The sequence below is a fragment of the Anser anser genome, assembly GCF_964211835.1.
Source record: "Anser anser genome assembly, chromosome: 1".
NCBI classification, from domain to species: Eukaryota; Metazoa; Chordata; class Aves; order Anseriformes; family Anatidae; genus Anser; species Anser anser.
Genome location: NC_139720.1, coordinates 215117020 through 215138300, shown reverse-complemented (window position 1 = coordinate 215138300; position 21281 = coordinate 215117020). Strand labels below are relative to the sequence as shown.

The following is a 21281-nucleotide window of genomic DNA, read 5'->3' as shown; positions in this document are numbered from 1 at the left end:
GCAAAGGAGGAGAGGTTTTTTTCTGTACCTCTGAAGTCAAAGGAGGAAGAACAGCATGAGTCAAATAGCTTGAACACCCATTTTTCTGTACTGGGTCTTGTCCTTTTGAAACCATTTGAGCAGCATCTCTGCAATTGCCAATGGCTTTGGGTAGCTTAGAGCCCTTGGGTACAAGGGTCTACTCACTGCTTCATGAGAAACAGAAAACCATACTTCGTCACTGCTTGCACAAAAGAATAATTTTGTTACTTTTGTGGTAGGAATTCTCATTAAACCAACCTGGAATTGCTTTTAATGTTATATAGTCTGCGGTCTAATCTCAACCTCTGCTGCAAAGGCTTATGTGTTTCTGCAACACCGCCTTAGGTTTCCATGCGGGTTGCAGGGGTCTGGACATACAGGTCTGTTGGCAGCAGTTAACGTAAGTGCTTTTCAGTAAAGCCAGCACTGGTGCACTTCAGGAATCCCCGTGGCAGAGTCCTGATCACCTTATGAACAGGAGGCCAGCAACAGCACAGTCCATTTGTTGAGCAGAGCATACTTTTGTAGTGACAAATTAAGTGAACTGTCACCTTTTGTGGGTCCAGAAGAATCCGGAAGTAGTTAACAGCTGCTGCATTGTCACACCTGGCTCACTGGATAATTAAAACCTGCTAGTTCATCCTGCTCTTGCAAATACTTAAGGAATCTACTTTACATTTTATTTAAGAGATGAACACAGGGTTGTCTAGCAGACTTGCCTCTGTGTGACACCTTTTAGTCTTCCTATTTGTTTCTTATTCGTGTTAATTGGGACCAGAGCTGATGTTTTAAGCAGTCAAAAATACTTGGGAGTATGTGTGATTTATTCAGACCTGTCGTGTAGATTCAAGAATACTTAGCAAAAACTTATCTTGGTTGTTAATTAACCTCTTTGACTTGTATACCATTAGCGAAGGTTTTTGTTTGTGAAAATAAGAAGAACATCTAGGTCAGTTCCCCAAACCTCTGAGGAACTGCATAGCATGTCTTGAAAACTCGGCAGATTCTTGGTGTGTAGAGCATCTGAAAATAATATTCTCTAGTCTGTGGGAAGCTTTTAGGAATTAGTTTTGGGGGTTTCTTCCTTCACTAACTTGAATATTCATGATTTTGTTAATGTTGCAAGGCCCACAGGAAACAGCTACACCAGGGGCCTTGCTGCATTAAAGCACAATGAAGGGAGTAGTGAAACTTCTGTTTATAACCATGTTTTGACTTGTAAATCTGTTCTGCATGCTGCAGGCATACTCAAATACCACTCACTAATGCTGCTTCTGCGTCTGCCATCGAGTTCTATCTTTACAGACCCCCTAGTCTGACTTTACCTGCCTCATCTGATAACCGTCGTCATACTTACTAGCTGTTCTTAATGAGCTAAGTAGCAGTCCACTTGAATATGCTCTTAGGTTCCTTAGCATGGTTTCCTTGCTCATATATATGCATTGCTTCCACCGCTCTGTACGTGGCTGCATCTGGAGCCCGTGTAAGCTGTACACATGGATCTTCCTCAGGGCGCTCCTCAGCAAGGGACAGGGAGGGTTAGGCTGAAGCAAAGGCAGCGTGCAGGAGGTCGGTCACCCAGCTAGAGCCTGGAAGGCAGTTATCGTGGTGCAGGTGCTTCTTTCAGCCCGACCTGTTGGCTGCACAGTCCCAGCACCGAATGGCATCCTCCAGGGGGTTTGTGCTATCGAACAGTTCCTTGTAGCAAAGCTGAAGAGCAGTTGAAGTGCTCGTAGCACTGTTGTGTTCCACACCTGGTAGAGGAGGGGCTCAGCGGATCGCTGCGATACGCTGCCAGCAGACCTGGCTGTCACCACAGCAAGCGAGCTGTGCGCACTGCTTCCAGCTAGAGCTGAGGGCAGTGCTCAAGGTTCATTTCTGATGTCTGCTTATCAGTCGGACGGGATGAACTTCTCCTGGCCCTGCCTGCACTTTGAGGCTGAGTTCTCATAAGCAATGGGAGATGCGTAGAGGTCACTTCAGGCTCATCGCGAAGATGATGCCATGCAATTGCCTTCAGTAAAATCACAAAATGAATTCGTCCTCCTGCCTTGGACTAGGCGCAGACAAGAGAAACTTAGCTGCAGACTGAAAGAAAACTACTGTATTTAACTTCTGAACTGCTGATGAACAGCAGCATACTATTAGGAAAAAAAAAGAAAACAACTTTCACAATTTTCCAGTCCAGTAACAGTTCTGCCCTGGTTTAAAATAAAAGTAAATATACATGCACACAAACACACTCCATGACCCAGTATTATGTGATCATGAAGGAGACTGTGTATATCTAAAACTTCTGTGAAGGTTTTTGGTGGAATATAAACTCAATATTGTACAATGTCACAGTTGGGGAAACACAGCAGTGTTACAGAACTCACCTGTTCCTCATCAGCTACCACTGGTTCCACAAATTAATGCAGAGAATCACTGTTTTTAAACTGGCTGCTCAGTCATCTAAAATGTCCCAAGTTAAACTCGGGCCCAGAAAACTTTTCTTCATGTGATATCATTGTGAGAGAGAGGGGAAGGAAGGCAGGATGCACAAGCCCCATTCTGTTTTTTGGTCATTTCATTCCGTTTTTTGGTCACGTGAAAATGGAAAGCTGAAGAGCAGTTTCTTACACTGAATACCAGAAAATGGTAAACTTCAGAAGGACACAACTAAACTGTGACTTCTTCACTTTAAACTTCTTCACTTTAACTTACACTGTTACAACTGTGAAGAAAATGGGAACAGGTTATATATTCCTCCCTAAACTTAGTTTGGAGTTTTGACACAAGCAAGGGAGTACTCCGCTTCGTTTGCAGGTGATTGTTGAAGCTATTAAGTGCTCTTTCTCAGCAAACTGTTGAACTCTGTTGTTGTCTGACGTGGCCTCTGCATGTGTCTGCAGACCCCAGAAGTGGAGCAGCTGGGCAGGGTTGTGGAGCTGGACAGTGACATGGCAGACATCACCCAGGAGCTTCCCCAGGAGTCCGTTCTGGAAGATAACATGATGGAAGAGCAGGAGGCAGTGCCTGCTTCAACCCATATTGCATCAACACTGGGTATTAACCCCCACGTCTTACAGGTGAGTGTCTTGTACTCCCCCCAAAACAGAGAGGACTTTGTAGTATCTGTCAGTAACTTCTCAGTTTGCCCCCCAAGGCTAGTTATATACCAGCCTGTAATAAACTGTGCGCTGCATCTGTAGTGTGATTGCATCTTGCATGCTAGGCTTCTGTGTCTGGGGGACATGTTTATAGATACAAAAAGTTGAAAGCCGACATGCAAAGCATCTGAAGGCTAGAATTCAGATTTCAAAGTTCTGAAGTGATAAGCTACTATCTAGCTAGGATTGCCTCAAGCCTAGTTTGAAGAAAAGAAGGTAAAAGGATAGCTGTTCTTGATTTGGTGTGTTGTTTTTTTGTTGTTTTTTTTTTTATTTTGTTGTGGTGGTTTTGGTTTTGGATGAGAGGATAATACCTTGAACGCTTCTGGGCTTCTACTTTTTTTTTTTAATTTGTAAGGAAGAAATAGTCTTGGGCTTCTCAACTATTACTTAAGCTGAAATAGAAGTAAACAGAGCTAAGATCTGAGAAAACATTATCAGAAGTCTTCGTGCCATCCTACCAAGTACTGTGAGAGTGGCTTAACTAGTCATTTGTAAATGTTTATCATCAACTGGCAACTTGCTTCCATTTCTCCTCAACTGTGTGCTTTTACTTAAAACACTTGTGGCATGAGCGTACTGGTTGTATGCGATGTGCAGAAGTTACCTTTATTGGGAAAGGAGCTGATGAGATGTTAATAGAAGGATTGCTAACATGCAGGCTTGACTTTTCACCTTCTTAGATTATGAAAGCTTCCTTGCTTGCTGATGAAGATGACCTAGATTTGATCCTGGATCATTATCCTGGGAAGCAACCTATAAAAATGGATACTTCTCAAGAGATCTGTTCTCCAAGGCTCCCTATTTCAAAAGCACAAGGACAGAAAAGATGCTCAGGTATTGTGGGAAACCACATGCTGCATGAAGAACGAGTGTAATTCTAACATTAATAGGCCAAGTCCTATCACTGGCTGAATACCTGGCAGAACAGTTGTGTGCAGTGGTGGGTTAGCTGTGGCCAGCAGCAAGATGCCCACCCAGATGCTCTCTTGCTCCTGTTCCTCAACAGGATGGGGGAGAAAACTGAATGGAAAAAGCTCACGAGTTGAGATAAAGACAGGAAAATTGCTTATCAGTTACTGTTGCAGGCATAACAGGCTTTTTTGACTTGAGTAAAACTACTTTATTGCCAGATAAAATAGATTTGGGTAGTGAGGGGGAAAACAAATAATGAAGTGCTTTCTTAAACATCATCCCCTGCCCTTTCCCTGTCCCTGAATTGAATGGGCAGACCTGAAATGCACCTGTGGGTATGGGTCCAGCCCTGTTCCTTTTAGTAGGAACCAATGTGTTCTTTTTCTGAGGTGTTCCTGTTCTCATGGTCTAACTATAACAATATTGGTTAAATTAGCGTTTTCTTTGAAAATCCCAGATTTTGTGGTGGGACTTATGTATGTACTGTTTTTGGTGTGCTGCCGTGTACTTTAGCTTGGATAACACGAGTTAGGCTGTGTGCAGTGGGTTTCCTGGTTCTCAATGCTGCAAGTAATTATGCTTAGCTGTGCGTTACCATCACAAATCACGGTGAATGTTTTCACTGGCTGGTTACGAAGTATTGAAATACCTTTAAAACACCAGAAATGTGCAGCTGAAGAGTGAGCATCCTTTCAGTTAAATATTCCTCCCTCTTCTTCCTTCTAGTTGGTGGGCTGCTGCAATCAAAATTTGCTAATGTAATTTTCCAATCTGCTGGCGCTGCTGTGCAAGACTTCAAGGGCCTGAGGACTTCAAGCAGTTCCCCCTCTGCTGCCCTTTGGTCGGCAGCTTCTCCGCTAGCATCTGCGTTCGCCGTTCCTCCGTCGGTCCCAGAGGTACAGGTGAAAACAGTGGGTGTCCGCAGACAGCAGGGGCTAGTACCTCTGGGTAAGTCCATCACCCACAGAAAGGGGAAGCTGCTGATGGACATGGCGCTCTTCATGGGGCGCTCGTTTCGTGTTGGCTGGGGACCCAACTGGACACTCGTCAATTGTGGAGATCAGTTAAGTAGATCAAGCGAAATGGAAGATACTCAGTGTGAGTCTGTGGAATATGGATTCCTGCCTGCTCCAGTTGCTCCCAAATTGTAAGTAGTATTTTCCTTCGGGGTGGTTCTTCCATACTCTCTTAATGTTAGAAATAGTCCTGATTTTAAGTCAGCATCTTCCTGAAATTCAGTGTAATACTCTTCCTGATATATAGAATGGGTGCAAGATGGAAGATCATGTTGGCCAGGGGGATCTTTTATGTTGCTGCTTCACAAAAATTTGTTTTAAAAAACTGAAATATCGTAATAAAGAGTAGTTATTTTTTAACATACAAACAGCACTGTCATCCAATAAAGGTTTAAAGACAAAGTTCAAAACTGATGTCCAGGAAGTGTTCTGCTATTCAGGACTTCCAAAATGGCTTGTTCAGTTGAGGTTCTCCAGCATATCTGATTTGCTGACGGAATGAGGTGCTCTCACAAAACGCACCGAGTTGTGGTGAGGTGTGCTAATGCCTTCTGACTGCATTGAACTCAGTTCAGTGAGATTTATTTGCCAAAGTCTGGTTCTGAATCCCAGGCTGTGTAACCAGGTTCTTTGTATATAGCTGTTGACTTTGGATCATATGTCATGTTGTCATTACGTTAAAATTAGGACAAGCTGCATAATGCAACTGCTCCGTGGTAGGAGTTGGCTCATAGGGAAAATAATTCAGAACATTGCTACCTGTGTTTCTTCTTTCTTCTCCAGGTTCTCAGAATCTTCCTTCAAGGTTCATGTGGAGAAAGTGAGCTTAGAGCAAAGGAAGATGGACAGAGACAAACAGTTGTATCTCATCCCTCTGGAGATACAGCTGAAACACAGCACTGTCCATATGGATGAGCAGTGTCCTCTTCTAGCACCCAATCCAGGAGTTTCTGTTATCCATGACTATGCTGACTGGGTTAGAAAGGCATCTGAGGATCCTGCTGTGACAGAAAGTGAGTGTTGAATAATTCTTTTCACAGTGATGGCAGTAAATCTGGAGAACTGTCCAGTTCAGGTTAATTTCAAGTTACATCAGAGCAGTTGAATGTCAATAAAACAAAAACTGACTTTACCTCAGTGTTTTTTCTGAAAGCATAAACGTGTGTGTTTGCATTTGGGTGGCTAATTGACTTCCTGCATTGACTTGTAACGTGATATCTTATTAGATTACGCTAAAAACATTGTGACTCTTTTCTAAATATTCTTCTGGTTTTACTCCTTATGACTGGATAACTCTGTACTCACAGCCGTTGTGAAGCACTGGTGCTTGACATGGACGTTATGTGAAGCAATCTGGGGGAACTTGAAGGAGTTGGAAGCCATCCTGGAGGAACCCAGTGAATACAACCTAGCCCTGGAACGCAGGAGAGCCTTCTCTCGCTGGCTGTCACAGACTGCTGCGGGACGAATTGATGAGGAGGTCTCTCTGTCCCGACATGATAACCACGTAGAGGCCGTGTTCAGCTTCCTTACTGGGAGGAGAATTGGCGAGGCTTGCAGACTGGCACAGCAGTCAGGTAAGATGCTTGAGTCTTGCTTTTTCAGGGTTGAAGTGGGGAGGTAAAGATACAAAGAAAACTTAAACTTCGGGAGCTCCTAGTGAGTAACTAGTCACTCTGAATACTGAGTTTTCCATGTGAGATGTTGATTAAGGTAGAGTCTGGCTTATCTACTGCACACAGATTGGGTTGTGTTCATGGAGGCTTTCTTGTTGGTTCTCTTAGAGTTGGAAAGTGATGCTGTATTGCATTTGGAACTATTTTTTTCATAGCATATTCTCTGAATGTTCTTTATTTTTAATTGAGCTTGTGTTAAGCTAGTTGTGTGTGTTTAAAAAATGCATATTTTCAGACCTTAATATCTAGTTTCTTCTTGGTCTCTTATGTCAGCTCAAATCTCAAAACTTTTCCATTCATTTGGCCTTGTCTGGGAAGTCTGTCCTTCCTATTTCTTTGTCTTCCTCCCTTCCCGTTTTATTAGGTGTTTATGGAGTGGCTTAATTCACAAGGGACTAGATAATTGTGCAGCTGTAAGCTGAGCAAAGGGCTCAGAAACAAGCAGCTGTGGCACAGACGTGTCAGCAATGTGCTGTTGTCTCCTGTTCCAGGTGACCACCGGCTTGCTCTGCTCCTCTCCCAGCTAGCAGGCAGCCAGCCCCTCCGCGACCTCCTCACCATGCAGCTGGTGGACTGGCACAGGCTGCAGACAGACTGCTTCATCCAGGAAGAGAGACTGCGCATCTTTGCACTGCTTGCAGGGAAACCCGTAAGTTCTGCTACACCGTTGTTCTGTCATTAACTTGACTTCCACGTCCCGACAGCAGTAAGTTCAGGTTGTAAGAGTCAACCCTGGCATGTGCTGTAGGAAAGAAGTACAAGGTGTTGACCTGCTGGGTTTTTTGCTTGTTTTACTAATGGCATCTCTTACTGTTGCGGTTTGCTCCCTTTTGGTCTAGTACGTACCAACCATTGTGTGGTAAGTTTGACTTAAGTTAGGAATTTATTTCTTTAGGTGTGGCAGCTCTCTGAGAGAATAAGTATCAACGTGTGCTCGCAGCTGGACTGGAAGCGTTGCATGGCCGTCCATCTCTGGTACCTGCTTCCTCCAACAGCTTCTATTTCCCAGGCCCTTGCCATGTACGAGTCAGCATTTCAGGTAGGTCAACATGCCTGGGTAAAAGGAGATTTCACTCGGTACCGCTGACTGTCCGGTGCTGCGCAGAGACTTCTGTGAGCAGTCAAGTAGTGCTGCTGAGGTGCTGAGTATGGATTTGTTACTTCGGTTGTCACAGCATCAGATTCCTTCACCCCTCTTGGTGATGAGTTTCTGCAGCAGTTCTCTTTGATAAGGATCTTCCTTTTCCCCTCTGTGTGATGGAAATAAACCCCTGGGGCTGGACGTGTTGGTAGTTCGAGTCACAGTCTTGAAGCTTAGGACCTGCTCTTTAGGTTGTTGCGTTAGTGACTTATTTCAAGCATACCTCCCACTTGTTTTCAGTGTTTCCTGCTGTTTGGCAGCTTGACAAAATTAGAACAGTGTGGAGCAACCACACTAGACCACTGGACTAGGTATAGCCAGTCAGTTTTCCCTATGAGGTGATAAATATACGGCTGCCTGCTAAAATAGTCATTGCCAAACCACCCGCCCTCTGTTACGCTTGTTGTCCCTGCAGTAAATGTGGAAGCTGTCCTACAGGCAGCGTGTGGCTGCATGTTATGCAACCTTTGTTTATTGCTGTACACTGGAAAGAACAAGTTTCGGTTTTACCATGGCTTGAACTTAAGATAATGCTACTAGGTTAGAATTCGGGGGTGGTTTCCAGTGCCCAGTAAAATGGCTCTTGCCAACTGTCTGCGTCCAGTGGTGCCACGTAGCTGTCAAAACTCTGCTTCAGAGAGAGAGAAGTCTTGCAGAGATGCACCGTCTTTCATTTGATCAAGGCTTATGTGGTTTTCCAGCTCTAAAACTGTTGAGGAATATGGGTGGTATGTGTGAGAACTGAGTGTCTCTCCACACAGTGGCTTTTAAAAGTGCAGTGTGAGATGCAGTTAAACCTCCAAAAGCACTTTGCATTTAGTTTTTTCTTCGTAGTGTTGTGTTAGTATGTAACTCCTATGTAGTCTTTAAGTGCAGGTGGACAAGGGTGCACCTTCTGCTCTGGAGCAGAAAGCCTGCTCATCAGTCTGCGGAGCTCTGTGGAATTCAGAATGTGTTGTGTTCAAAGTATTGTCTTTAAACTTTTTGTTTAGAACACACTAGAGTCTGAAAAATACGCCTGCTGCCCCCTGCCTCCTTACCTAGAAGGTTCTGGTTGTGGAATCGAAGACGACGATAATGCAGGAAGACCTCTGAGAGATGTCTGTTTCCATTTGTTAAAGCTCTACAGTGACAGGTATGTGGGTAAATGGTTCAAAACTATTCAGAAAAACCTTGTGAAGGCAGTGACTAATGGGGTTCCTAAACTAGCGATATGAAATCAACTCCAGTGTTCACTGAACCACTTTGAAATAGTCAAAAATCTGCCTTGAGCGTACAGAATCACAGAATGTGCTGCTGCTGTCACTGCTGGTGGAGTAGATGATTGAACTCAAGTTTAGGAACATGTTTGCATTTTTCTTACGTGCTTTCTGCAACTTTCTGCAATAATCTTGCCTTCATTGTAGTTGTCTTACTTGAAGGCGTTGAGAAGTCTGCAGGAGGAGCATGTACAGAATAAAAGGTGGTGACAGTCTGGATGCAGACTCAAAGAGCAAAAGGATTTTAACAGTTGCTCTCATCTTTAAAAAAAAAAAAAAATAATAAATCCACACAACTTGCATAATAATTGGAGGTCGGGGAAGGAGAGGAACTAAATGGCATCAGTATTTTTGATTTTGTTTGGAGACAGTTAGCTATTTATGTTGCAAATATTTTTCTCTACAGGCACTATGACCTTGACCAGCTGCTGGATCCAAGAAGTATAACATCCGACCCTGTAGACTGTCGTCTCAGCTGGCACCTGTGGGAGGTGCTCAGAGCCCTGAACTACACCCACCTCGTGAAGCAGGGGCAGGGAGTGCTGAATGCTAGCTATGCTGCCCAGCTTGAAAGCGAAGGCCTTTGGGAATGGGCTGTTTTTGTACTGCTGCACGAGCCTGATACTCAGTGAGTGAAAGCTTTTCTTTATTATTTACAATGCCGAAAAAAGCCCATAAATTGTTCTGCTTTATAGACATGGCATGTATACCGTAATTACTATATCTTCTCTCATGATGTTGGAGCTGCAGGCTAGAGAACTCAGTGCCAACTGTAGAAAGTGTGCCAGATTACACAGTGGTGTGCATAATTCTGCTTAGTTACGTGTCTTGTCAGATGTTAAGTAGCATTGTGCTGTAACAACTATGACTCCTGCACTGTTCCATAGAAACGGATCAGGATATCAAAATGAGTGGGATCTGCTTATCTTCTCTGGCTCAGGAAGCTTACTACATTCAGGAACTTTGCCTGAAAACATGATGAATGCAAAATATTGCATCTATTCTAATTGGAGCTGAACAGAAACAAGTGTGGTTTGAAGGGGAACCTTGTGAATCACAAAAATACATGTTTTGCTTCTATTGTGAAATATATAGTGAACCAAAAATTTGTCTTAAACTTGTAAATAATAGCAAGAGACACCCTTCCCCAAATGAGGCTATTAGTGTTTACAGTTGCAATTAATACATTGCATCAGGTTCTTTTTTTCCAGCCGTAACTTCGAGTAAAGCTTGTATATTGCTTTTAGGGTCATGAATCATATTAAAATAGTCTTAAGCTACAACATTTACGATGTTGCAAAGCACTAGTGATGACCTCTTTCTTAGTGTTCAACGTGTGTTGAAGTAACAGAGTTGATCGTAGAACTTTTCTTAGTATCTAAAGTAAGACAGCTAAAGGCCTGGCGGGGCTGGCTCACCGCCTGTAATGCCTGTGCCTCTGCTGTAGCCCAAGTGCAATGGAGTCCGCTGCTGCTGCTTTCAGCCGTCAGTTACTTGTGTTGAGGCGCATCTTCTGGTGGTGGGACACGAAGGATTGCGTGTTGGAATGATGACCTGTTCTCTCTTCCCACCAGCATACGCGAAAAGGCAGTGCGAGAACTCTTAAATCGGCACTGCCTTCTGTCTGAGACACCCGAATCGTGGGCCAAGGAGACCTTCCTGACAAAAAGGCTCTGCGTCCCTGCCGAGTGGATTCATGAAGCAAAGGCTGTTCGAGCGAAGATGGAGGGTGACAAGCATAAAGAAGCCCTCTTCTTGTTCAAGGCTGGGCACTGGAACCAGTGTCACAAGCTTGTTGTCAGGCATTTAGCCTCAGGTGAGTCTATTCCTGTTCTTTTTCCATTCTGAACAGTACACACAAATAGAATTGGAAAGGAAGTCGTTGGGTTTTCGATAATGTGAAGCAGTAGGACTGTTTCTAGCAAGAGGGGCAGTACAGAGTGGCTGGCTGTTTCAAAATAGCTCTCGTTTGGTACCTGGCACAATGATTCATCACTGCAAACATGTGAGAAGAGTAGTGCTGAACCTCCTGCACGCTCACCTTCCTGTGCCAGAGGTGCCTCGGGGAACAAGGGCAGCAGTAGCATTCCTGGAGTGCTGATCCTATGGGTGTCCCTGTTCTAGGAAATGGAATGGCCTTGGGCTTGTCTTTTGTAGGTCATAAATCAGGTAAACACTTGTGGTTGTGGCTGATAGTCACGGAATTAGGAAACTGACAGTGCAGCAGACAGCTGTTTTCTTTAATGATCAATATCACTGACTTGATAAGAAACCCCGTTGCTCAGTTACTTACGTTTGCTCTCTTTAGATGCTATTATTAATGAGAACTACAAGTACCTAAAAGGATTCCTGGAAGACCTCTCCGCTCCCGAACGCAGCGTGCTCATCCAGGACTGGGAGGTGGCAGGGCTGGTCTATCTAGATTACATTCATGTTATCGAGATGGTTGATAGGATTCAACAGGTAACAAACTGAAACAGTTTTTTTCTTTCCTGCCTCTTTTCTTTGTTACCATTTGGAAGCTTATACAGAGTCTCGTTTTTAGAGAAACCTTTTCCTCAGTGTTCATTGCTAACTTAGTGTTTCTGTTACAGACACTAGCAGGCAGAATTTCATGCATCTGAAAATATAGAGAGAGATGGTGGTAATGTGAAAATAAGATGTGGTCTCTGCCCTGAAAACCTGCTGTTACGTGGCATGGCAGTGAGATAAGCGCAAGAGGAGGAACAAAGCTAGCAGTTAGCTAATTAACCGGGAGTCTGTGTGTCAGGCCCATTTAATTCAGTTCCAGACTTCTTGTTTCCCTGCTTAAGGCGTTGAATTCAAACGGGCTGTAACACGTTGTCTTCTGTCGGACAGATTCAGCTTGGAATGAACTCAGGCAGTGATTCTTGTAGAAGGCTTTGGATGCACTGAGGCTGACTGTCTACTCTTACGTGTGCTTTCAGCTGGATTGTTCCGCATACGAGCTGGAGCATTTGCATACCAAAGTGATGTCGCTGTGCAACAGGATAGAGCAGATACAGTGCCACAACGCCAAGGACCGGCTGGCTCAGTCAGGTACGGTACCACCAATATCGAGCACCCTGCTGGGAAAGCCAGTTTAAAACCTGATCCAGCTAGCACTGGCTGTCGCCCAGGCTGCCGGTGTCTGTTTCTTTGCCTGTGCAGAAAAGGAGGCCTGTAGCTGGTGAAGTGAGCTGTGTTTTGCTTTAATGGTTCCCGTACATGCAGCTACTGTTTCTTTGTAACAAACTGTCTTTGTTTCAGGCAGTTTTTGTTACCTGGCTAATTGGGCTTCCAGTGCCTCGTCTCTTAAAGCCGTCTCTGGTTAAGCAGTGAAGTGTCCTGTCCTTACTTAGTGTTACAGTGCCAGATAAAACGTGAGCTTACCTGCAGAAAAACATCTGCTCTGAAGAATAAGGCCAAATGTTGATTATGCTCAGGGAGGAAGTCTGTTTGGAGTTGAGATTCACTGCTGGAGCTGAGAAAAGACGAAGTCGTAGCAGGGCATAGGTTTACCAACCCAGCCAAATGCCTTTGCTCAAGAATTCTCTTGAGTTGTAGTTAAGTGCGTTCCTCAACAAGGTGTAAGCTCACAGGTGTTCGCATGCTAGCTCCCGTTGTGGAGTGTGGTATGGGGTGCGCATAAACACTGACCGTCCTGCTCTTCCCAGACATGGCCAAGCGCATCGCTAACCTGTTCAGGGTGGTCCTCAGCCTGCAGCGCACCCCAGAGCCCATCTCCGACTCCACCCCTGCTGTGCAGCGCGTCCCCCTTCGCCTGCTTGCTCCCCACATTGGACGGCTGCCGATGCCAGAGGACTATGCCTTGGAGGAGCTGCGTAGTCTCACCCAGTCTTACTTACGGGAGCTGACGGTAGTGACTCAGTGAGGACGAATCTCTTCACGGACAGACAGGTTTTTACCATTTGCTCACCCTTTCCCTGCTCTAAGGGTAAGCATTCCCTTGGCAGCAGCCTCCAGCCACACCGGTTTTTCCATAGAGGTATTAAAGTGGCTTTAGTACATGGGCTATGGCAGGAATTTTTGTAACCCGGGGGACCAGCGAGACCCCGTTGGGCCTTGCTGGCTGGCACCCTCAACTACATGACACTTTCCAAGAATTAATAAAATCCCTCTTGTAGAACCTGACTGCAGGTGAGGTTGTGCCTGTGGAGGGGGTACAGAGGGGGCTTCATCTCCTGGCAGATCCGTTTTACTCCTTGGTTGCGGCACAGAGGATGGTGAAGCAAGTTCTGGGACAGTTTGTCTTGGGCGTGCCCGCTGCGGCGGGACTGCGCCTGTTACTGCCGAGCCTTTGGTACCTGAACTGACCAAGGATAAGCTTTAACTGGGGCTTTATGTTAAACGTTTGCTCTGTGGGTGGGGGGTGGGAGAAGAAACTAACTTCAGAAGACTTGTCTTTGCCTGCGTTCTCTTGCTAAGTTGGAGACCTGCAAGTGTGGTGTTTCTCGTTTCTCCATCCTCCATCTCCAAAACCCAAGAAAGCTGCTTCTCTGCCTCAGGGGGGGAGCTGACACCTACGTGTGTGCCTTACGGTGTGCTCTGTGCTGTCCGCGCCTCTGAAGACAGACATCTGGGCCCCACACGCAGTGTGTTGTCACCATGCAGTAAAACACAGGAGCTTGTCCCAGTACCCGCCGTGCTTCAGGGCCCCAGGCCAGGCGCTTCTGATCGGAGGGGGCAAATTCTGCACAAGTTATGCCAAAAGGTCGGTCACGCGTGCCCACGGAGCAAGCAGCCCGGGAGCTCCGGGCTGCCTCTTCACAGCCACGCGTGAGGCAGGTGCCCGTGTAGACGAGCACCACAGCGCTCTGCCATGCACACCGGCGCGGTGCTTGCCGGAGCCAGGCTGCCCGAGGGGCACGGTGCCCGCGCAGCCCCTCCGACCGACGCGCGTAGCCGGGAGCCTGCCGTCATCTCTGTGCTTGCTGCGTAGCTGGGTTACATCGAGTGGAGCCGCCGTCAGCATAAGAACATCCCGCGAGCGAACAGCTGGCAATGTCAATTTGCTCTAGTGTGTACAGTCTTCACTGTTACTGTGTTTAGAAACCGACTATTTTTGGAAGAAAAAAAGCTGTCTATTGGTCTGCTCTGATTTCAGGGTTACCGCAGCACCGCCTCCTGCCACAGCTAGCCAGCCGCTGGTGGCAGTGGCCTCGAGCCTGCTCGGTGCTGCTTTGCATTGGCTCGTTGAAGGTCTTTATGCATGAGGATTATGTAAAGGTTTTTATTAAAAGTTATAAATAAAATGATCTAGATTATTTTCCTGTCTTTTTGAAAACAATAAATAAAATGTTTATAGTATTCCCACCGTTTTCTTTGCTTTTTAATAAGACTTCAGTTCCACAGGCGTGTGTCCTGGGGTTCGTCTCACCTGAGTGATTTGGGCTTGGTGGTGGGCAGGTGCCGGCTCTTTAGGAAGGTCGGATCCTTGGCTGGATTCTGAGAGACGGGAACGAGTGTGAGAGAAATCTCAATAATTTTCTCAGACAGGAACTTCTTTGAAGCTGTTTTATTTGCAATTGCAGTGGCGGGCATCCTGCAAGCCGGAGTGCCCAGCAAAAACACATCCTAACCTTATACTCCCTGTTACCCAACACCTGATTTCTCCCGTTTCCTCACTGACTGAGTACTATGGGTTCACAACCCCCTTGACGCACTTCTATGCCATAGGTGTACAATTTTATTTCACCAACCGTTAATTTCTCCTTTCCCTTTTTTCCCCTTCTTTTCTTGTGACTAGAGGGCCTCTGATTTTAGTTTTTACTGATTTCGCACTGCTCATCCTGTTTTTCTTAAGGATCCCCCTTATTTTGGGACAGCGGGAGGACCTTCCCCTTATCTGCTTAACGTACTCCCCCGCTATGCCGCTGCCATGCCTGCACAATCACATGTGGATGCGCCAGGTTAGAGGATTTTTCTATTGCAAAAACACAACTTTCTCACACGAGGCAAACACAAGGGCTGGAAGAAGGGATGGGTGACCTCAGAGGAATGGAGAGGCTCTGAGCATGCGGGGGTGGCATGAGGAACACCAAAGCCCCCCTAGCTGAATCTTTTGGGGGATGTGAAGAGCAACAAGAACAGACTTTTCCAGTACGTCAGCAGCAGCAGTTAGCCTAGGAGAAACGTGGGTGCACTGTGGGATGGGGATGGGATAACAACAGACCTGGGAAAGGTGCTGGATGGCCTCATCCCCATCAGTATGGGTGAGGCTGGTCTTCAGCAGCCCCAGCTCCCTGAGACGGGGAAAGGCTGGGACAAGGGCCTCTGGTGGGCGAGGTTGAGGAGTGCTCAAACTGGGACCTGACCGGGTGCCCCCGTAAGCCCTGAGGGAGCTGGCCTGCGGCAGCGGCCACCCCCATACCTGTGAAAGGCCCTGGCCACGGGGAGCTTCCTGCGGAGCCTCAGAGGTGAGCAAGAGCCCGTCTCTGCCTTCAAGCAGGGGAGCCGGGCAGCCTCTCCTCTGTCCCCAGAAAGGCAACGGAGAAGGTTCGGACGAGGCGGTCTCCGGGGATCCCGGCCACCTGCAGCTCTGACGGGTGGGAGCGCTGGCCCCTGAGCAGGCCCCTCCACCTTGGGCTGAAGTTTTGGACTTGTGGGTCATTTTTTTTAACAAAAGTTCAGTGCTCACCTGCAGTCGGGAAGGGGATGGACAAGGAGCAAACAAACCTGCGGTGGTGTGGTGCCGACACCGGCAGTGCCAGCGTTCAGCCCGCCAGCGTGGTGTGACCAGAAGCGGTACTGAGGGAAAGTCCTTGGGATTGCCGAAGGGAGGTGAGGCAGAAGCCCAGGTAGAGCTCAGGGCGAGCAGAAGGACGTGCCTTTCTGTGCTGCACGGAAGCTGGAACGGCTTCAACAAGGGACCGAAGGACCGGGGGTCTCCCCCCATTGCCCCGTGCTGGGGGCAGCAGCCCCCAGGGCTGGGGCTGGAGTCGGGTGCCCCGAGTCCCTTGTCCCAGACACGGGTGGCAGCGGCCACACTCGGGCTGGCTGGGGCCAGCTCTTGTAAAGGTGACACCCACGGCGAGGCCGCGGGCACGCAGGAAGCCGGGTCGCGCCGCCTTCACCTCCTTCCATTACGGTAATTGCCTCTCTGCGAGCCCAGCTGCTGCCCTGGCGCTCGCGGCGGGCCCCGGGGAGCAGTGTGGCCGGGCCTGCAGGCGGGGGATGAATAATTCACCGCCTGGAAACAAAACCTCCAGCCTTAAAACCGATCGGGCTCTGCTTGGCATCTGCTGCCGGGGATTAGCATAGGAAGGGTGCCAAGGGGGTGCCGCGGGACCGGGAGGAGATGAGCGACACAGGGACCCCGCTGCCACCCGCTGCTTTGCCTCCTGTATCCAAAATCCCCCAGCACTTCGGTTTGTCCCGTGTGGAGGACGGAGCCCAAGAGGCAGCCGCAGCGCTCTCTGCAGCTTCCTGAGGAGGGGAAGCGCGGAGGGAGGTGCCGGTCTCTGCTCCCTTGTAACCGGTGGCAGAACACTGGGAATGGCACAAAGCCGCACCGGGGGGGTCGGAACGGACATTGGGAAAAATTTCTTTACCATGAGGGCGGCCAAACGCTGGCACAGACTCCCCAGAGGTGGTTCCACCCACAGGGTCTGCACCCACCCACCACTGCCTCCATCACCTCCAACACCACCCTTTGTGGCCTCCAGGGGACCCAGCCAGGGTGCAGCTCAACCTTTCCTCCTCCTCCTCCTCCTTCTCCTCCTCCTCCCTCACTGGAGGCCATTGCTGGCCTCCCTGGGGCAGAGGCTGTGCCCGGTTCGGGCTTATCGCACCTATTTCCCCATACAAAGCCTTTCGGGGCATCTCTCGCCCATCGGTTTTGGCCGTTTGCCTTTCTCACGTGCCCACGTCGGGGCAGCCTCCGTCCCCAGCCCTGACGTCAGCCAGCGCCGAGCCCTTAAATGCTGCACCGAAACCCTCCCCGGCTCCTGGGAGATGCTGCGCGAGGAGGGGCTGGCGGGCACATCCCGCACAGACAGCAGGTGACACCCACGATGTCCCCAGCGCCCGGCACCTGACGGCCCCGGGAGCACGAGGATGGAGCCGGGCGCTCGCCTGCCCGGGTGGCTGCTGGCGCTCGGCCTCGCCAGCACCGTCCTGGCCCCAGGTAAGTGCCTGGGGAAGGTGTCGGTGCCGGGGCTGCCGCCTGCCAGCCTGAACTGGGACCAGCAGGGCCCCGGTTCAATAAACTGGGTGAGCGGAGCAAACCCCCTGGGAGCTGCAGCCAGCGGGCAGGGTCTGCCCTGGGCCCCCACTGCCCGGTCCCAGCCCCGGGGGCTCTGGGGAGCGGGGACTCACCGCGGGCTGTGCTGCAGATCCACCGCCTGCACGGAGCAGCCCGGGTTCCGGCACTGCTGGCGGCGATGCCCGGCTCTGTAAGCGCATCTCGCCCGGTGCCTGCCGCCCATGAAACGCAATCCAGCTCGTCCAGCTTCCAGCAAAGACAGGACAGGCGCCGGCTGCTGCACTGGCCTGGGGGCTCTCATTAGCCAAGAAATGGCCCTAAAGAGGGGCTGGAGCGGGGGGAACAGATCCCTTCTTCCCACCCCTGTTCTGGGGTGCTTCCTCCCCCCAGGAACCAGAGCTCCTCCTGGCTTTGGTGGGACCAGGAACAGAAATAATAGAAATAACAGGAATCATAGAAAACAGTAGAAATATTTGGCAAATAGGAGAAAGATTTGTTCAACGGCATGGAGCTGTAACAGGAGTCAGGCTGGGTGTTAGGAAAAGGTTCTTCACGGAGAGGTGGTCGGGCACTGGGACAGGCTCCCCAGGGCAGTGGGCACGGCACCGAGTTGGACTCGATGATCCCCATGGGTCCCTTCCAACTGGGGAGATTCCATGGTTCTATGATTCTAAGTGTTTGAACAACGCTCTCAGACATAGGGTCTGATTTTTGGGTGCTCCTGTGTGGAGACAGGAGTCGGACTCGATCCTTGTGGGTCCCTTCCAGCTGGGGAGATTCTGAGATTCTTTGATTCTGTGATTATATGAAAAAAAAACAAATTCTGGGGTTGGACTGCCAGAAATATGGGATGGGGAATGGGGGAGCCAGTGCACGGGGCTGTCACAGGCAGGGGCTTCGGCTCAGCTTGGGCATCCCTGGAGGGTGGCGAGGGAAGGCAAAGGTGGGGACTGGACCGGAGGGCATGGGGGTCCCAGCAGCAGCGCTGGGCAGGATCTGGTGGGGTCCCAGCCGTGGGGAGGGGGGCGGTGTCCCCACGCTTGCCGTCGCACCTCTTCACCCCGTGTCGGGTCCCGCAGGCTGCGGGGGCGCGCAGGGCAGGCTCGCCCACAAGCTGCTCCACGACCTCTTCGCCAACTACTCCAGCGCCCTGCGCCCCGCGGAGGACACGGACCGGGCGCTCAACGTCACCCTGCAGGTCACCCTGTCCCAGATCATCGACATGGTGAGCACCGGCACCCGGCCGGCACCAGCACGCCTCTGTCCCCGGCACCGGCACGCCTCTGTCCCCATCACGCTCCTGGCACCGCGCGCCTGGGCTCTGCTCTAACGGTGGGTCCTGCCCGACCCCCAAGATGATGCTCAGCCCCACAAAGCAGCTCAGGCCCCACAAAGCCAGCCCTGCTGCCCCAAAATCAGTTCAGACCTCTTGAAATCAGCTCAGCCACACCAAAATCAGCTCAGACCATCTGAAGCCAGCTCAGACCCCTCAAAGTGGTCCAGATGCCCCCAAATCAGCTCAGACAGCTGGGAAACAGCTCAGACCTCTCAAAACCAGCTCCGATGCCTCAAAACCATCCCAGACACCCCAGACCAGTCCAGACCCCTCAAAGCCAGTCCAGCAGCTCCCAAAATCAGCTCAAACCTCTTGAAACCAGTTCATATCCCCGCCAAACCAGCTCAAACCCTACAACCTCAGCACAACCCCCTGGACACCATCTCAGCCCCTCAAAGCCCTTGTGGACACGGGGGGGCTGCAGGCGGTGCTGGCACCCTCTGCCCTCGCAGGACGAGAGGAACCAGGTCCTCACCTCCTACCTGTGGGTCCGCCAGGCCTGGCTGGACGCCCACCTCACCTGGGACAAGGACGCCTACGGCGGCATCGACAGCATCCGCATCCCCAGCAGCTACGTCTGGAGGCCGGACATCGTCCTCTACAACAAGTGGGTCGCGCTCGCCCCTGCTGCTCCCCGACCTGGGGGGGCTGCAGGGGGGCATCGCAAACTTGGGGCTGGAGGAAGGGGTCCCAGTGGGCTTGAGGCCGTCATCCTTGCTGGGCTGGGGGGACTGAGGGGCCATCAGCAGGTGTGGGACCACACCAAGGGACAAGCTCACCCCGGGAGGGCAGGGGGATGCTGGGGGGGTGCAGTGTGGGGGTCGCGCACCAGCCCCAGCCCCCAGCCCCGCGCCCTGCTGGGGCTCAGCACCACGGCAGCTGCCCCACGGCCACCCCTGCCCCAGCGCCGACGACCGGTTCAGCGGCTCGATGGAGACCAACGTGGTGCTGCGCTCCGACGGGCACATCATGTGGGACTCGCCCGCCATCACCAAGAGCTCCTGCAAGGTGGACGTCTCCTACTTCCCCTTCGACGGGCAGCAGTGCCGCCTCACCTTCGGCTCCTGGACCTACAACGGGAACCAGATCGACCTCCGCAACCGGCTGGACGCGGGCGACCTGACGGACTTCGTGGAGAACGTGGAGTGGGAGGTGCTGGGCATGCCGGCCACGAGGAACGTCGTCACCTATGGGTGCTGCTCAGAGCCCTACCCCGACGTCACCTACACGCTGCTGCTCAAGCGGCGCGCCTCCTTCTACATCTTCAACCTGCTCCTGCCCTGCGTCATGATCTCCTTCCTGGCGCCCCTGGGCTTCTACCTCCCGGCCGACTCGGGGGAGAAGGTCTCGCTGGGGGTGACGGTGCTGCTGGCCCTCACCGTCTTCCAGCTGCTGGTGGCGGAGAGCATGCCGCCGTCGGAGAGCGTGCCGCTCATCGGTGAGCCCTCGAGGGGCCAGGGGGTGCTGGGGACGGGGCCCTCGTGGCGAGGGGGGGTCCCTGCCCCTGCCCCTCAGCACCACCGCCCGCCTTGCAGGGAAGTACTACATCGCCACCATGACCATGATCGCCGCCTCCACCGCGCTGACCATCTTCATCATGAACGTCCACCACTGCGGGCCGGGGGCCAGGCCGGTGCCGCCGTGGGCACGGCGCCTCATCCTGCACCACCTGGCCCGCGCCCTCTGCGTCTGCGAGGTTGGCGAGAGCTGCAGCAGCCCCCGGCAGGCGGGCACGGGCGGAATGGGGCCGCAGGAGCACCCTGGGGTGGGCGCCCAGCCGGGGCCGTGTCCCCGCAGCCACTGCCTCTGCCACCACCACGTGCTGCTGAGCAGCGTGGGCTACATCGCCGGCTGCTTCCGACGCCACCGAGCCGCCCAGCGCCGCGCCGGGGAGTGGAAGAAGGTGGCCAAGGTGATGGATCGCTTCTTCATGTGGGTCTTCTTCATCATGGTCTTCCTCATGAGCGTGCTGGTCATCGGCAAAGCCGCCTGACGGCACCACCACACACACCGCCCCGGGTGTCCCGTGGGTGGCTCTTCCCTGGTATGGTCGGGGGCTCCGGAGCAGGCACAGCAGGGACAGTGGTGACAGACGGGGGCTCCAGAAGTGCTGGGGAGGTGTTGGGAGCCCCCCCCCCCCATGCCGGGGGGCTGAGCCTGGGGGTCCTGGCTGGGGTGAGCCCCTGTCCCCGCTGGTGCTCGATGCACCGTGCCCCACGGACCCAGGTGCAGAAATCAAAGTGGGAATAAACCCTGCAGCGTGCGTCTCCTGGCTTCTGCCTCCTGCCTGGGGTGGGCAGAGCCTTTCCCGGGGGGGCTGCGTGCGTGGGTGTGGATGTATACATATAGGTATACCTGGGCAGGCAGGGCACTGCTATCGGTGCAGCCCACATCTCCCCCAAAACCCCTCAACCCCCCCACTCCCTCTTCTCATAAGCCCAGGGCTGCACTTTGCAGGGTGCTGGAGCACCAGGGATTTGCTCCAGGGGAGCCCATTCACTGCTGAGCTCAGCCTCAGGGGCTTCTGGAGAAAGGGGG

General features: G+C 51.1%; 2 protein-coding genes across 10 annotated transcripts in view; both read left to right on the top strand.

Moving 5' to 3' along the window:
• NUP98 (nucleoporin 98 and 96 precursor) overlaps positions 1–14513 on the top strand; it is a 37601-nt gene extending 23088 nt beyond the window's left edge. For all 3 annotated transcript variants that reach the window (XM_083816870.1, XM_083816868.1, XM_083816869.1), the window contains exons 21-33: positions 2916–3092; positions 3857–4010; positions 4815–5235; positions 5888–6117; positions 6412–6681; positions 7272–7429; positions 7676–7819; positions 8914–9056; positions 9587–9808; positions 10755–10996; positions 11489–11643; positions 12129–12240; positions 12858–14513. In XM_083816870.1, coding sequence (XP_083672996.1) covers positions 2916–3092; positions 3857–4010; positions 4815–5235; positions 5888–6117; positions 6412–6681; positions 7272–7429; positions 7676–7819; positions 8914–9056; positions 9587–9808; positions 10755–10996; positions 11489–11643; positions 12129–12240; positions 12858–13075 — 2646 coding nt within the window. In that variant the 3' untranslated portion in view covers positions 13076–14513. The remainder of the gene's footprint in view (positions 1–2915; positions 3093–3856; positions 4011–4814; positions 5236–5887; positions 6118–6411; positions 6682–7271; positions 7430–7675; positions 7820–8913; positions 9057–9586; positions 9809–10754; positions 10997–11488; positions 11644–12128; positions 12241–12857) is intronic.
• Positions 14514–14638: 125 nt separating this feature from the next.
• CHRNA10 (cholinergic receptor nicotinic alpha 10 subunit) lies at positions 14639–21242 on the top strand. Of its 7 annotated transcripts, XM_083817009.1 has the most exons (5): positions 14639–17329; positions 18487–18632; positions 19196–19350; positions 19649–20181; positions 20279–20869. In XM_083817009.1, exons 1-5 carry the CDS (start codon positions 17260–17262, stop codon positions 20734–20736), a joined length of 1362 nt encoding a protein of 453 aa, XP_083673135.1. In that variant the 5' UTR covers positions 14639–17259; the 3' UTR covers positions 20737–20869. The 7 variants fall into 7 exon arrangements, with proteins under 7 accessions (XP_083673135.1, XP_083673132.1, XP_083673134.1 ...); XM_083817006.1 differs by having other exon boundaries at positions 19196–20181; positions 20279–21240; XM_083817008.1 differs by having other exon boundaries at positions 14639–18632.
• The last annotated feature ends 39 nt before the right edge of the window (positions 21243–21281 follow it).